The 17694-nt window shown below is 35.3% G+C and overlaps 1 protein-coding gene across 1 annotated transcript; it reads left to right on the top strand.

The window, feature by feature from the left end:
* Positions 1-249: 249 nt before the first annotated feature.
* On the top strand, positions 250-14051 carry LOC123869487. Its single transcript, XM_045912409.1, has 2 exons — positions 250-261; positions 12201-14051. Exon 2 carries the CDS (start codon positions 12426-12428, stop codon positions 13665-13667), a length of 1242 nt encoding a protein of 413 aa, XP_045768365.1. The 5' UTR covers positions 250-261; positions 12201-12425; the 3' UTR covers positions 13668-14051.
* The last annotated feature ends 3643 nt before the right edge of the window (positions 14052-17694 follow it).

Here is a 17694-nt window from a genome sequence, read left to right as displayed (position 1 = left end):
CTTAACTGAACATTATTCTCTTGAGAACTCGATTTTAATATACGGTAAAATTATGAGACATTATTTCACTTAAACAGCCATTTTCAATTTGAACTTACTACTCATTGATTTAAAGTAGAATTTCGTTTAACGCTGTTTAGATTGCTCAGCTGAGAAGTGTGTTTCATTAACTGATATAATATATTTAATAATTGAAAATCATGGTCCACTTATTTCGCTTTTATTTTTAAATCTTCGGAGATTATATTCGTTTCAAGATTCGTTTTCATGTCACGTTCATTTATGAGCGAGTACTAGGTATGTCTACTGAAATTAATTTATTCAAATTTTCCTTGGTCGGGGAAATGTTTTAATCTTGTAATTCATATTATGACTGTAGGAACCACGGTCAGCTTTCATATTTTATCTGACTTTAATTTGATAGGTTGCCGGACCACATTTTCCTTGTTCACTTTACCTACTTTGTTTTTGTGTGTAACATATTATTTAACACTCACTTTCTAAAGTTTTTCTAGATGTTTCGTACGGACTTAACGAAACAAATTTAATCTTATATGTAATTCATATTATAATTATTATAGTAGAAACCACGGCCAGCTTTCATATTTTATCTGACTTTGATTTGATAAATTGCCAGGCCACATTTTCCTTGTTCACTATTGCATTCTACTTTTTTAAGTTTTTCTGTGGGTTTTTCGTATATAGAAGCTACTTATGATTCATATTATAATAGTATAGGAACTACCCAGCTTTAAGTTGACAGACCACATTTTCTTTGTTCATTTTACTATGTTTTTGTGTGTTATATGCCTTACTTTTTGTTTAGCAGCAATCGGCCCCAGTTTTCGTTGAATTTTCTTTAATGTATAGACCCTCTCCTGACAAGAAATGATTTTTCGGGAACTCTAAAGTGAAACCGGGGTGAGCCAGGTAGATCATCTACTCGTATGTAAAATTCAATTAGATATTAGTAAAAAAAGGTAACTTTTATTTATTATTTAATATTGTAGAGATCTAATGTCGATTGTTTTTGGATACTATAAACAATATTTTTAAGTACATACTTATAATTTCAACTAAAACTACCTATATCTATGCTATCACAAATTCTACGCTTTCATAATGAACACGGTAAGAATATTAGCTGGTTTTAATTTCACGCTGACCCAATTCTGGTAGAATTTCACGTAACTTAACAGCAACTGCATTAGCTAACTAGGTTAGACCACATTACCTTATCTTTGTGATTAAAATATTTTCATATTCAATTACCTACCACATTCTCACACAAACCTTTTTATGGAATACCTATCTAATTATATTTGACCCTGTTTATTTTTTTGTATTAACTGGTTTCTAGTCTTGCTAATATTGCCCTTAAGCATATTTATAAATATGAAAATATTTCTATTTGTCAGTCCATCACCTTTTTAAGACCACTGAACTGATTTTAACGAAATTTGATACAGAGATAGCTTGCATCCCCGAAAAGAGACATACCTATCGCGGAAAATAAAACAAATCAAACGGGATTTGTAAAGGAAACAATGTCACATTCATCATCAGGTGGCTTATTTGTTTTTTGCTTGCCGGAATTTTCTAATGTGCTCTAGAAATTAGAATAATAACAGCTTAACTGATTCGTCCTTAATACCGACCTTAGATACAAAAATATAGCTACTTAGCTTAAAAATAATTGTTTTATAACTTCGCTGGCTATGATATCATAAATATGTATTTTTTACAATGTATTGTATCGTATAATGCTTTTAACTTTTTCCTAGAGTTAGACCTCGTCTGGCCTGAAGCTATAAATTCCATTAACATGTCACTTCCTAAAATGTAACGTACGCTGAGCTTCGAGCTAAAAAGCTCGGCGCTTACAAAAAATGTATACCCATTAATAAAACATATGTATAAATATCATAAATAATATAACCATTTCTTGACTAATATTGTTAATATCAAATCAAATATTTCCTCTTCAAATCGCGGATCTGTTAGAGCCTGAAATAAGCGGAGCGAAGCGAATTCTCTGAATCTATTAGGAGAATTTCCATGTCGCATTAGGTTAAAAGTTCCTAATTATTCTCCTTTCCTTAATAAGCATAACGCTTGTGTACAGAAATAGTACAAGAGACCTGTTGAACTGCCGTTATTGACCTTTTAAGGGTTTTATGCCCATAAATTTATAACAATCTTATGTTAAGAAAAAATCTTTATAAATATCTTATCAAAATAAGGATAAATCGCTCCACTTCTTGCCCACTGGTCTAAAAACCGTGCATGCCAAGATAACTATGAAAAAGCTCTCGCGTGATTAACGAGTGACCATTAGTCACTTGGACAAAGAGGCTTGAGAAGAAATGGAAAAATGACTCGGATTATCTTTACAGGACCGTGCCGATGAACTGTTTTCGTAAGAGCCTCGCTGCCACTGTCTTTATTCGTGTAACAGACTAGCAAGTCCTTTGCTTGCCTTATTCTTATTCATTCTGCCATATTAAACTCTGCTGAGGTGCCTTTCCGACCCATGGGAGAATAACCAACATAGTAACCAACATAGTTCATCAGGTTGCGAAGCTGAAGTGGCAATGGGCAGGGTACATAGTTTGAAAAACCGATACACGTTGGGGTCCCAAGGTGCTAGAATGACGACCTCTTATGGGAAAGCGCAGCGTTAGAAGACCCCTGTCGTGGAAGAACGAACCACTGGGTCGCGGCGGTTGGAAGTTTCTACAATAGACCTATATATTTTCAATAGTGAACCCCCGTATAGAACGAAAGAAACGACGGCAAAGTCTTAAGCACTACAACGGCTATAGTAAAGGCTTATTTTGCTAGGCTCTAAAAATAGTACAGATCGGAGACGGGCAGCGACTAGATGCAATAAAACCATTCAAATTGCATACCATCATCCCACTCCTATAACTTTCGCCACATGAATATGGTTGATTTAATCCAGTCAAAGTATCTAACTTCATAAAATATACCAAAGTTTCGAACGTTTTTAGAATACTAACAACCTCGTAAACGTGTTGCAATATTTATATCCACAAGTTCGGCTATTTGGTAGGCCGTAAAAGTCACTTTGAACTAAAGTCGAACTCAGTACGTAACTTAGGCAGGTTGGTGTATAAAAAGATAGTGAAAACAGGTAAAAAAATAGTCAAAGATATTTTCAATAGATGAATGTAAATTTTATTACGATGGAACATGGGTGGAGCGAAGTTGCTTTCACTTCCTACAGTTATCAGACGTATTGAAATACGGTGCCAAGATATCGGACTTAGGAAGGTATGGATGTACGTGACGTGATTTTCTAAGGTAAGGAGATAAGGGTAACTGTCGAGGGTTTCTGATTTAGTTTATAATAGAAACTACCCGATGCCCGCGCTTTCGTCCGCGTGGATTTAGATTTTTAAAAATCCTGCGGGAACTCTTTGATTTTCCGGAACAAAAAGAATGTCACTTTTTACCCGACTACGGAAAAGCCGTAAGGAAGGGTTATGGTTTTTTATATTGAGCTATAATACCTATGCAATAAATTACGTCGATCTGTTGCTCAGTTGCGAAGTAATTGAAGAACAAACCAACAAAAAGTCGATCAAATGCGAGTTAGACTCGCACACGAAGAGTTCCATACTATGGTACGAGAAATAGCATTTTTTATTCTTTATTCTTTATTTATTTGCATTCATGTTTTACATCATAATAGAAAAAATAATTATAATATTACAACATGAAGCCCCGTCAGGGCGCTGCAACGTAATTAAGTACATATAAATAAAATGTCACGTATATAAAAATTAAAAAATGTTATGGAAATTCCTAACTAATTATGTCCTATTAATTATATTATTAGTCAATCTTAAAAAAAGTATCAATAATTTTTTTACAACTATATCGTGTTATTGAGGTCTATTAGTTCAAAAATTCTTTCACGCTGTAGAAACATTTTTGTACTAGGTTTATTTTAGGTAGGTGTATTTTAAAGGTACCTAACCCTAAAAATATAATAACATATAGCGTCATCTAACAGCTTAACTAATAACATATTTTAAACTATTGTTATAAAATATACCTACATACTTAATGCTCATTAAAATAACTTGAAATACAATGACATCATACCACAAGTGTAAATTAAAAATTTATAACACCCCCGACGATCCAAAGTATTTGAGTTTTCCAAAACATCATTTTCAAATAAATAATTATGTATTTAGGCAACGTCCATCTTGACAGCTTGACATTTGTCTATTGACATAACCTTCTTTTCTACAAGAAAACTAGAAAAGAGCTGATATCTCTTAAACGGCTGAACCAATTTTTTTAGATTATAGCTAAGAACACTCTCGATCAAGCCACCTTCAAATTCAAATTCAAATTCAATGATTTATTCAATAAAATGTAGGTACAATATGTTGGAATAATGTCTGATGAGCCTTATACATTTTACCACTATAACTGGTGTTTGAATATTATCTTAAATTCAATTAAATTAAATACAAATAAAGTCAAGACTAAAATATTAAGTAAAGAAAGACATACATAGACTTTACACAAGCAAAGTATAAAACAATAGTTAAATAAAGATCAAAAAATGTCAACATTATAAAAACCATAAAAAACATATCAATTATTATTAACAACTCAAAATATGCTTGTCTGTTAGGTAGTGCTTAATGTCAGAATATATTTTGTTTTTTACACATATTTTAAAAATAATTAGACAAACAAAATAAAAATAAAAACTAGAGATATCGAAAATCATAGGTGCTATTATTTATAAGGATTCAAGTATTCCTTAATCGAATAGAAGCATTTCTCTAATAGCCACTTATTTAAAAATGATTTTAATGTAGTTAATGGCATAACTTTGACGTGGGAAGGAAGCTGATTAAATATGCTTATTGCCATGCAATACGAATTATTTTGGAATAAGCATAATTTTATATCAGGGTATATCAATCTGTCTTTGTGTCTCGTTGCTTTTCCAAGTGCATCTCCATGTCTGGTGAAGAGATCAGGGTTATTTTTTACAAATATGCACATTTCTTTTATATACATACAAGGTAGAGGGAGTATATTAAGGGATTTAAAAAGAGGTTTGCAACTATCCAAATAGTGAGCTCCGCATATTGCCCGTATACATTTTTTTTGTACTTTGAATGCTCTGTCTATGTCAACTGAGTTACCCCAAATTATCAGACCGTAATTAAGTACAGATGATACGTAACCGTGATACGCACTCAAAACAGCGTCTCTAGTGGCTATCTTCCTTAATTTTTTTAAAGCGAACACAAACTTATTGATTCTACTACATACAATGTCAATGTGATTTTTCCAGTTGCAGTGTTTATCAAGTTCAATCCCTAGAAATTTGGTTGATTCCACTTCACATATGACACTGTTATTGTAATGAATATGAAGAGGAATATCTTTAGCTTGAACGCTTTTGAATGCCACAATTTTTGTTTTATCTACATTAAGTTTTAAATTATTTTTATCTAGCCAGTCTATGATCTGATTGATAGTTAGGTTGATGTCTGAATTAAATGTTTTTTCGTTAGTACATTTGATTAAAACAGTGGTATCGTCAGCGAATAGGATGGTTTGGTGTTGTGTTACCTCAGGAAGATCGTTTATATATAGTAAGAATAAAATTGGTCCTAAAATGCTTCCCTGAGGAACACCGGTTTTGTTATGCTTAAATGTGGATTGGTACGTACGTTTTACGCCGTCTACAACTTTTGTTATCTGTGTGCACTGCACTCTTTCCGTCAAATAGCTTTTAAACCAGTCTTGTGCAATTCCACGAACTCCATATCGTTCGAGCTTCGATAGAAGTATATCATGGCACACAAAGTCAAACGCTTTGCTCATGTCAAAGAAAATTGCTACTATGGGAATACGTTGGTTAATGCTTTCAGTTATCAATTTAATTAAATTAAAACAAGCTTTCGTAGTTGAACTATTTTTCCGAAATCCAAATTGCTGTTCTTTTAGAATATTAGTTTTAGTTATAAAGTTATTTAGCCTAGTGTACATAGCCTTCTCGAATATCTTCGAAAATATAGTTATTAAGGTAATGGGTCTATAGTTAGACATTTCAGTTTTGTCGCCTTTCTTAAATATAGGATTGACAACTGATATCTTTAACTGTTGCGGAAACGTACCACATTCAAAAGATAAGTTGATTAAATGACTTAGTGGGTGACAGATATGCACCGCTACTTCTTTAACAATATCAGTTCTTATGTTATCATAACCTACAGATTTTGAATTGTTGAGTGACATGATTAGTTTATATACCTCAAATGGATTGGTTGGCGAGACAAATAGGCTCACGCTTTTGTGATCAATCAGGTTATAAGATTTATTTTTAGTTGTTTGTGTTTTATTCGTAATTTCTATGAAGTATTTGTTAAATTCTTCAGCAATTTTTTGTGAATCAGAAATTTTTTCATTATCTTTTTTAATATATTCAATGTTAGGTTTCTCGATGTTATTAGTAGTTGTATTTTTTATAACCATCCATGTTGATTTGCATTTATTACGTCCACGAGAGATCAATGTTGCGTTTTGGATTTTCTGTGATGTATTTATGCATTTCTTCAAAAGTTTGTTATACCCAAAGTATCGTTTTTTATTTAGCGCTTTATCACTTGCTGATTTTATATATTTCAGATAAAGTCGTCTCTTTGTTGCGCTTGATCTTTTTAGGCCTTTGGTTAACCAAAACAGTTTTGTTTTTTTACTTATATATTTGATACGTATTGGAGGGAAGCATAAATTATAGAATAATGTTATTAAATCAGTAAATGAATCAAAAGCCATTTCAAGCCTAGATTCAGAAATAACCTCCACAAAAGATAATGCTGATATGGCGTCAACAAACTTACGCCTATTATCTTTAGAGTAGTCTCGCTTAAATTCATACCATTCCGAATTAATATTAGTTTTGACAGCGAACGAAAGTGTTTGAGCAGTTTCATGATCGGATAAGCCTAGCATATGTATATTGCTTTCAACTGGTTTTATATTACTCGCAAATAAATCAATACATGCATTTCGTCTTGTAGGAGCATTTATATGAATTTCTAGGTTGTAGTTATGTAGTATTTCTTTTAGTTGTTTAGTGAATTTGTCATCCTTTAGTGTATCAATATTCCAATCACCACATATAACTATTTGATAGTCTTTATTAATTGAAATTTTTTCTAAGAGCGACTTAAGTTTTCCAAAAAAATCTACTATATTATCATATTTTGGTATTCTATATATGCAGCAGATTATAAGATTAAACGGTAAAATTTCTATAGCACAACATTCAAAAAGATAGTCGCAGGCCAACCCTTGACTGATTTTAACAGATTTAAATTCTAGACTTTTTTCGACTAATATGCACGTGCCACCTCTTTTTTCTTTCTCTCTCGAGTAACAAGCAGCAAGTTTGTAGTTGTTTAATTTAAGATAGTTTTCATATCCCTTTTTTATGAAAGTTTCGCTGAGGCAGATTATATCTATATTTATTTTTTGTTTCCTTAGGTCTTGTAATGCAATCTCAAGACAGTTCATCTTACTAAGTACTGATGCAATATTTTGATGTAATATGGTTATATTTTTACTATCTGTTTTATTGGCCACGAAAAAACTTACTGTCTAGTTGCTTTGTTGTAATTTTTTTAACGTAGGTCGGATTTGTTTTTATAGGTGAAATAATGGGATTTTGAACCTTGACACTATTTACCTGTTTATTAAAATAGTAAGGTATGGTTCCCTTTTTATACTCTTTAGGTGAGCTACTACTATTTTTCTGTTTAATGAAATAGTATGGTATAGTCCCTTTTTTATATTCAATTTTACATTCCTTACGTGTAATTTTTTCGTTTATCTTAAGTAGATTTTTTATCCCATCATTTTTCCCAACTAGGTATTTGCTTTTATAGTCATCATAATCGATTGAATAATTTATCAGGTCGCTGTATAATTTTGGAGTGTTATCTTTATAGTGTAATTTTGCATCATTTAGTTTTAAATAGGTGACGTTTGAGCGTAGTTTAGCAATCGAACCAATGTAGTTGTTTAGTAGGTCTGTGTTAAGAAATGGATTGTTTAGTACTGGTAAAATCAATACATTTGTGTTACGCAATTTACTTAAGTTCAGCGAAAGTGCATCAATCACACAAAACGGATTTGTATCATTTGCACCAACAGCTAACACTACCCTATCTTCTTTACCAAGCTTGTCTAAATTATTGCAGCCTGAAAGAACTTCGGAAGACAAAGCATTCGGTTTGACAGTAGCTGAAATTTTATAGTAGTTGTTCCATGATGTTCTACGTGATTCTAAAAGAGCAACAGCAAGTCCACAAGCTTGCTGATCCCCTAATATTACAATTTTTCGCTTACAGATATCCCTGTTATTAGAAATAGACTTCAGTAAGTTTCTAGTAGTGAGTTTAATTTTCTGCAAATATGTAGAGTCTTTGGTAGCATTTAAGCAAACGTCTTTCTTATATTTAGTGGTAGTTTTGATTTGGGCTTTATTCTGACTATTTGGGCTGTTGTTCAAGTTTCTGCAGAGCCGAGGTGTCTTCTGAGGATCCTTTGTCATTTCTGTGCTTTTGTTTAAATTTTTGCTAATCTTTGGTGTTTCCAGGGGATGTTTTTCAGAGCCAGTTTGATCCTCTGTCCTTTTGCATGCTTCACCAAGGCCTGATTGAGTTTCCTTATTATCTGGACAGTTGGCGAAGGTAAGATCGTTATTTCCAATGTTGTCACATTCTGATGAGACTATCTTCTTTATTTTTCTCACAGTAGGTGAAGTTATATGCATGACTAAGTTATCAGATATGCCAATTTTTTTAAAAATAATAATTTTGCGTTCATAATTTTCAATGGATTTTTTAAGAGATAAATTGTCCATGCTAAGTTTCTCAATTTCTTCATTTGCGCTGTCCAGTTGCAATGTAAGTTCTTGGATTTGCTGTTTTAAATCTTGTAAATAGGAGTTATCCCCACTTGATATATTAGGTAGGCTTTTCGCCGAGTCATCCAACAAAGTAGAGTTCAGGATATTTGTGTCTTTAAGTAAGATGTCTGACAAGTTGTTGTATGATCTCCATATCGGTTTTTTCCGTAAAGTAATGTTCGATGTGTCATCCATGCTTATAGTAAGTTAATTATATCAATTACTAGAAGCCAATAAAAAATAAAAAATAATAACAACAAGCAAAAAAAAAAAAAATAGAAGTAGGTTTTGAACTCGATGCAATCTTTTTATTGGCGTAGTTAATTCAAATACTGAGACAACTGCGCTATTGAGTACATTACGCTGATAGTGTATTTTAGCTTATAACTTGATAAACGGCAATTGTCAAATCATCATAATTAAATCCATGCACAACATACGTAGTAGATTTATTTGATTTAGTAAATGTGAAACAAATAAGTATTTATTTTTTCCTCTGAGTCAAGTGTAAGACTATTTTCCAAGTATGACAACTTTACGTCCTTAATTATTTATTTCGTCTAATGCCATCTAACGGTAGTCTGTATTATAGCGTTTCTATTTCCAATCCTTGAGGTTGAGTAAGTAGTCGGGGCTCATCAAATAGTGCAAGATTTATGTGACAGATGGCGATGGCTAAATTTATTTTTTTCCACTGGCCGTTAAATCGTAAACAATGTAACTCGTAAACAATGTAATATCACTATATTCGTTTTGTGTAAACTTCTTAGTATCCTTATTTTTACACAAATTAGTTTATCTTCTCATTCGCAAGTGTTTTTATAATTAGTAAAGCACTGTTAGACGACACAACACTGTAAAATTGTTGAATTTTAAGAGTGATCACTTTGGAGTAGTTTAAGTTGAATATTCACTTTGTTTACACTGCTGTTGCTTGGATAACAGTTTTGCTGGTAGTTTATGTCCTTATCTAACTATTTTAAACTTTTTATCGACTAAACATTACTGGTTTTATTTTATTTTATCACTTTTATAGGGGGATCGTTGTTTATGTGGCGACACTACCCTCACCTTTCAAACAAAAAAAACTAAATTAAAATCGGTTCATTCGTTTAGGCGCTACGATGCCACAGACAGATACACAGATACACAGATATACAGATACACAGATACACAGATACACAGACACACAGATACACACGTCAAACTTATAACACCCCTCTTTTTGGGTCGGGGGTTAAAAATACTTACACATTCTGTGAAAATTTCAACTCTCTACCGATAGAGTTCACGAGATACCTACAACCCGCTGACAGACAGACGGACAGCGGCGTTGACATCCTTCGGGTACGGATCCCTAAAACACACACATTCGCATTTATAATAACAGGAAAGTATACAAAGTTAGCTAACCCGCCACGGTTTTGTTCGGGTTTTCTCATTGACTCGGTGGGTTCTACAAGCAAAATCTCAAGTTTCTAGATACCTACGCGATTTAAGACCTTGAACAAAGTAGGTACCTCTATCTATTTAAGTATTCCGTGGCTATACGTCGATATGTCTCGCAGTCAGTTACTACCTTTCTTTATACATGGTTACATTCTGAAAACGCGCGTGAGCTTAATTTACATTCAGGTCATCTGGACTCTGACCCAGACACGTCCCTATATTATATTAAACTTATCAAAATATGTCATCGTTTTACTTTATAATTCGTGCGATGTCATGTAATTAGGGGTACTGACATAGATGGGAGGGTCTTTTGAAACAAACTGCCTAAAGTCAATTAAAAAGTTTCAGCGCGCCTAATTACCTAACCGTCCTATACGATTCCGTCGTGTCTGTTAAGAAAACCTATAGGGTACTTCCCGTTGACCTAGAATCATGACATTTGGCAGATAGGTAGTTATAGCATAAGTACAGGAATAAAACTGAAAACCGCAAATTTGTGGCTACATCATTTAAAAAAAATTAAAATGTTTTCAACTTTCAAAGTAAGATAACTATACCAAGTGGTTTATCATATGAAAGGGCTTTACCTGTACATTCTAAAACATATTATTTTCATTTATTTTTATGTCTAAATAATTTTTGATTTATCTAGCAAAATGTTGGAAAAATACCCGAGTACGGAACCCTCAGTGCGCGAGTCTGACTCGCACTTGGCCGGTTTCTATTTACTTATGAAGTACACGCCGAGAGTCATCAAGTTAATAAAAAGATTCCATAGAGTCATCCGTTTGCACTCACTAATTAGTATGAAGGGGATGAAATTTGCACTTCGAAATTGTACCCTACCTACTATGAAAACCGTAATTAACTAGTCCACTTCGATTTCAATTTCACGAAAGAAATTCTTATACAAAAGAAAAATTAAAATGCAATGACGATGTTTTAATTTGCCGAGACCGGCGAAGATTTTAGTCCTCTTGAATTGGAAATTTCTTAAAACAAAACGCAGAAAAAAAAATCATTTCTTTTGATATCTCATTCTTGGATAATTTTCAATATTTTATGAAGTTTATATAACAACTCTATAAGTAATCTATGTAAAATATACTTTTATAATCGACTTCCAATAAAGAGAAGGTTCTCAGTTTTTGTTTTAATCACTGAAAACTACAATGTGCTTCAAACAAAAAAGCACCACCACATTGTTATTTGAAGTGCAATGGAAACTAGTAGATCAATCTAAGGTTTTCTTATTTTCGTTTCCTTTGAAAATAAAAACAGTCGCTGGTAGTAGTAATTTTTAGACAGATACGAATAGTATTTTCTATTGAAATCACTGAAATGCACAGTAATTGCAACCAAAAAGATATATCATTTTATAACCTGAGAGACTGTTTACAAGTCAATTATGTCGCATAGCTACACGTATAGCGCTGACCCATGATGCAGCCTCAAGACACGAGCGGCGGAGTCAGCGATTTCGCAACCGCGACCCAAATTCTAGTTTTCTTTAAAAACGGCAATAAAATAAATTTCATTCTATCACCTACATCGCGTAGCGATAGTTTCCAAATTCTGTTAGTTACATCGCGTAGCTATAGAATAAGTTCTAATTGTAAATTAGTTTTAATTTTTATAATTTAATTAAAAGTAATAAAGCAAATAGTTTTTTTGGGCCCCTCGGCTGTGACTTCCTTCACTGGCGCAGTCGGTAGGATATTCAAGAAGAAGCACGTCGTGTCGTGACCACTTCCTCAAGATCCTACAGAAGAACCTACAAGCACGAGCCGAGGAGAATCCGAAAATCGATTCAAGCCCAGAGGAAATGTTTATGTAAGTACATAGAACTGCCTGTGTCCTTACTCCCCCTATTTTATAATTTCCCACGATTTTCCATCCTAGGAAATCGAACCCAGGAGGGCCTGCATCGAGTAGGGCCTCCCGTAGACTTAATTTAGATATAAGTAGGTTAGAGTCCATAAGGGAAGCGACCATGGCGTGTCACGACCCCGACACTATACTTAAGGCCGTACGCGTAGTTCCCGAATTCGACGGGAACCCGCACGTTCTACCTAGATTTATAAGCATTTGTGATCAGTTAGTGAGTCACTACATAGGAACCGAACCCGGGTCCGAACTCACTAACCTAAGTCTAATCAATTGCATCCTCAACAAGGTCACCGGTCCGGCGGCGAGGTTCATAAATTCAAATGGTATCTCAGACAACTGGATAGGAATTAGGACAGCCCTAATTAATAACTTCTCCGATCAACGCGACGAGACCGCGCTTTACAATGATTTAGCTTTAGCGACACAAGGGAATAGTACTCCACAAGAGTACTATGAACGATGCCAGACATTATTTAGTACGATTATGACCTACGTAGTACTTCATGAGACACTTCCCTCAACGGTAGAGGCGAAACGCGCTCTTTATAAAAAGTTAACTATGCAGGCTTACGTACGCGGATTAAAAGAGCCTCTCGGCTCCCGGATTCGCTGCATGCGTCCTGACAGTATAGAAAAAGCCCTAGAATTCGTACAAGAAGAATTGAATGCTACCTATATGCAAAGTAGGAATGAATCATTTAACGACAGAAAACACGCGACACCGAAGCCGCTTACCGCGAACCCTATGGTGTTCCCATCACCAATACCAAAAGCATTCCATTCTTCTCCATTTGTGCCTCCAATGCAGAAGCAGGTTCCCCTGCAGCCACAACAGCAGCAACCGCTGCCTTGGAGACAAAACCAGGTAGGTCAGCCGAATCAACATCATCCGACTCGCACGCAACAAATGTTCCGTGCGCCGCCACCTAATTATAACCCTAAGAGTAATTTATTTAGACTTCCCCCTAGGAACCAAAATCAGTTCCAAAAGCCCATGAGTGGAGTTGTTAATTATACACCTAAACAACTACCACCCACGAACTTTTATAACCGTGGATTTACGCCACAGTTAAACAACTATCCCCGGGAAACGAACGTCCATGAGTTTAATTTCCATGAAAACTACTACGACGACTACCCTGACTATTATTTCGACCCAGAACCATACGACTATTACGCTACATACACCGACGATCCCGACAACTACGGTGACGTTGACCCCGATAGTAACCCATACTATGACGCAACTAACGAGATTCCACATCCAGAATATGACGAAAAACCTTCGACGAGTAAATCCCAGTCGGATTTTCAAAAAGCCCCCAGATTAAAAAGACCAAAATAGAGCTCAACATGCAAACGCAAAGACAGCTTCCATATATTCAAATTAACAACCCCCCTATTAAATTACTCATCGATACAGGTGCTAACCAGTCTTTCATTAGCCCGGAAGCTGTAGAGTTATATTTTCCCCATATTTCGCCAAATTATGACCCAATTGAAGTAACTAATGTGCATGCGACGACCCGTAGCGACTATTCGATTAAAATACCGACCTTCACAGAGTTCAACGACATGACCGATATGAAATTCTTTATATACAGATTTCATAATTACTTTGACGGACTCATAGGGTTAGATCTACTTGAACAGTGGGCAGCTAAAATAGACCTTAAAGACAGACTACTATACACAGAAAATGCCGTAAACCCTATTCAAATGTATAATTCGCGTAACGTGAATTATTATGAAGACGTGATACCTGCGAACTCATCAAAACTACTCCGATTACCTATTAATAGTCAAGACGGCGATGTTTTAATTTCCGAGCAGGTAATATCAAATTGCGTTATACCTAGTTGCTTAACAGCTGTTAGAAACAATCGAGGAATATTAGAGGTCTTTAACCCAACTCCGCACGATGTTATTTTCTCCATGGATAGGACGATTACTACCGAAATTTATAATTTAGAGACTTTCCAAAAAGTTAATCTATCATCCCGCGCGAAAGAAGTTCTATCGCGACTTCGTACCGAGCACTTGAATCCGGAAGAACGTGCTAATTTAGAGATCTTATGTTCTAGGTATGCCGATATATTCTATATCGAAGGCGAAGCGTTAACGTTCACCAACAAGATTAAGCATCGCATTAGAACTAGTGACGAAATCCCAGTACATGGCAAAAACTATCGTTATCCCTTTGTTCATAGACAGGAGGTTAGGGACCAGATTAAAAAGATGTTAGATCAAGGAATAATACGACCCTCGGAATCCGCATGGAGCTCACCTATTTGGGTCGTTCCCAAAAAGGCAGACGCCTCTGGTAAAACAAAATGGCGGTTAGTCGTAGACTTTAGGAAATTAAATGAAAAAACCTTAGACGATAAATACCCCATCCCGAACATTACGGACGTACTCGACAAACTTGGTAACTGCCAATACTTCACTACTTTAGACCTTGCTAGTGGGTTTTATCAGGTAGAGATGCACCCCGAGGATATCCCTAAAACCGCGTTCAATGTCGAACACGGACACTATGAATTTTTACGAATGCCGATGGGATTAAAAAACTCACCATCGACTTTCCAGCGCGTAATGGATAACGTCCTTAAGGAATTACAAAATACCGTGTGCTTAGTCTATCTAGATGACATAATTGTTTTTAGTACATCCCTGCAGGAACACCTAGTTAACCTAGAAAAAGTATTTAAAAAATTAAGGGAATCAAACTTTAAGATCCAGATGGATAAATCGGAATTTTTAAAATTAGAGACAGCTTACTTAGGCCACATTATCTCTAGGGAAGGTATCAAGCCTAACCCCGACAAAATTCGAGTTATAGAAAACTACCCAATTCCAAAAACGACCAAGGAAATAAAACAGTTTTTAGGTCTATTAGGTTACTATAGAAAATTTATTCCTGACTTTGCTCGACTGACTAAGCCCCTCACACAATGTTTAAAAAAGGGAAATAAAATCACTATGAACTCTGAGTACGTAGATTGTTTTGAAAAATGTAAAAATCTTTTAACTAATGACCCCATACTGCAGTACCCTGACTTTAATAAAGACTTCATTCTCACGACTGACGCGTCTAACGTCGCTATCGGTGCAATACTTTCCCAAGGCCCCGTAGGTTCCGACAAGCCTATTTGTTATGCCTCGAGAACTTTAAATGATTCCGAATTAAATTATAGTACCATCGAGAAGGAATTGTTAGCTATCGTATGGGCAACAAAATATTTCCGCCCCTATTTATTTGGTCGAAAATTCAAAATCATAACCGACCATAAACCCTTACAGTGGGTTATGAACATGAAGGAACCCAACGCACGACTGACCCGTTGGAAACTCAAATTAAGCGAGTATAATTTTACTGTAGTATATAAAAAAGGGAAAGCAAATACCAACGCCGACGCCCTGTCACGAATACAAATCCATAACGAGGAGACTAGCTCCATTATAGCAAATCCTTCGGTAGACCATATTACAGAAGGCTCATCTATAGAAAATACTCATACGAGTACCAATAGGGACAACCCAATCCTACAAGTACCTTTAACTGACGAACCATTGAACAAGTTCCACAGACAATTACATTTGACAGTCGTAAGCAACCCTTCTACAATCCATCAGAAATTAGGTCCACGATACATCCAGGACAAAGTCCTAGCCGACCTTCCGATCCACATCTATATATCTAAAAAAATAAAACATAGAATTAAACGAATTCCTAAATTATTACAGTATACTTTTCATCCGAATGACCCTCCTAACGTTCAAATGACAGTGACTCAGACAGTAAAACCTGAGACCGTGTAAAATGACACCCATGTTTTATGTGAACAATTTCAAATCGATTAAAACATCTTTACGGCAAGTTGGACAACATGTTGATCCAGCTGACAATTCTAGAGTCAAATCGTTCAAAAAAGAGGTCTCATAGACGGAGTAGGATCCTTAATAAGGAGCATTTCGGATTTTAACCTTTAGATTAGAATAGTTATAGGGAATTATAAAGGTAGTTAGTATTACTATGGTAAATGAATAGTTATAGTTTTAAAATGCCTATATAGTATCGGTAGAGTCCTTTGATTTATATAAGCTAGCTGTACTCCCAAATAGAAACATGCAGGCTCTCTTTCCGCCCTCTCCTTACATCCTATCCAACAGGCATATGTTCTTGTACATGGAGGCTGAATGCCCGAAGTACAATAATCAATGGTACCTCTGCGAAAAGAAGAGTCATCAGCTTCGAACATCTTCGGACTGTACACAGAATCTACTTCAAAATCAAACTTTGGAACACACCTGCGGTATGACGACTATAACCCTCTCCCAAGAAGCCATGGAAGAACTGGATGGACGACACTATATCCTATCATTTCCACGCCCTACGCAAGTTCACACCATATGTAACAGAGAAGACTTCATCACGCTAAATGGAAGCTTTTTAGCCACGATCCCTGTGGGCTGCATTTTACACACAGGAAGATTTTCGATAAGTAACACGGAAGACAAAATTACGGGTCAACCCCTTAAAATCGTGAACATCAACTTTGAGAAGGAACTACAACGGACAAGCCTTGACCACATAAGTATGAAGTCGATTGACCTAAGAAACCTGCATTCTATTCAGAGTAAAGTTATGCTCCAGCCAACATTGCACATGGAAAAAGAATCTACAACGATTTATCATACGACGATACCCTTCTACGTCATACTATCAAGTACACTTGCACTCATCTGTGGTATCATGATGTTTCGCCGATATAAAAGCAGATCCGCAATCAAATCTGGAACAAATACCAATCAGGAAAAGGATCACCAAGAAGATGAAGCTCCCAGCCGACTTCGAGAGCAGCTTCCAGCAACATTTTATCACAGCGTTCTCAAATAGTTGCTGATCTCAGGGTGGAGGAATTATGTCGCATAGCTACACGTATAGCGCTGACCCATGATGCAGCCTCAAGACACGAGCGGCGGAGTCAGCGATTTCGCAACCGCGACCCAAATTCTAGTTTTCTTTAAAAACGGCAATAAAATAAATTTCATTCTATCACCTACATCGCGTAGCGATAGTTTCCAAATTCTGTTAGTTACATCGCGTAGCTATAGAATAAGTTCTAATTGTAAATTAGTTTTAATTTTTATAATTTAATTAAAAGTAATAAAGCAAATAGTTTTTTTGGGCCCCTCGGCTGTGACTTCCTTCACTAGTCTAAGAAGGTAATCTCCGAAACAAACATCAATAGAAGGCGATTGAACCAAATCGCACCCATTTGAAGCGGAGAGGGAAAACTTCAAAGCATGGATCGACTGTCAACAAGAGTCGTAAACAAGAGCTCCGAATACTGATGTTACTAGATGCC

Source organism: Maniola jurtina, chromosome 11 (genome assembly GCF_905333055.1).
Source record: "Maniola jurtina chromosome 11, ilManJurt1.1, whole genome shotgun sequence".
Taxonomy (NCBI): domain Eukaryota; kingdom Metazoa; phylum Arthropoda; class Insecta; order Lepidoptera; family Nymphalidae; genus Maniola; species Maniola jurtina.
Note: the sequence above shows the minus strand (reverse complement) of the source record. Positions and strands in the feature narration are given on the sequence as shown.

What these genes read in the sequence shown, in the direction of transcription:
- LOC123869487 (XM_045912409.1), top strand. Translation starts at nt 12,426, where the DNA reads ATGGCGTGTCACGACCCCGACACTATACTTAAGGCCGTACGCGTAGTT.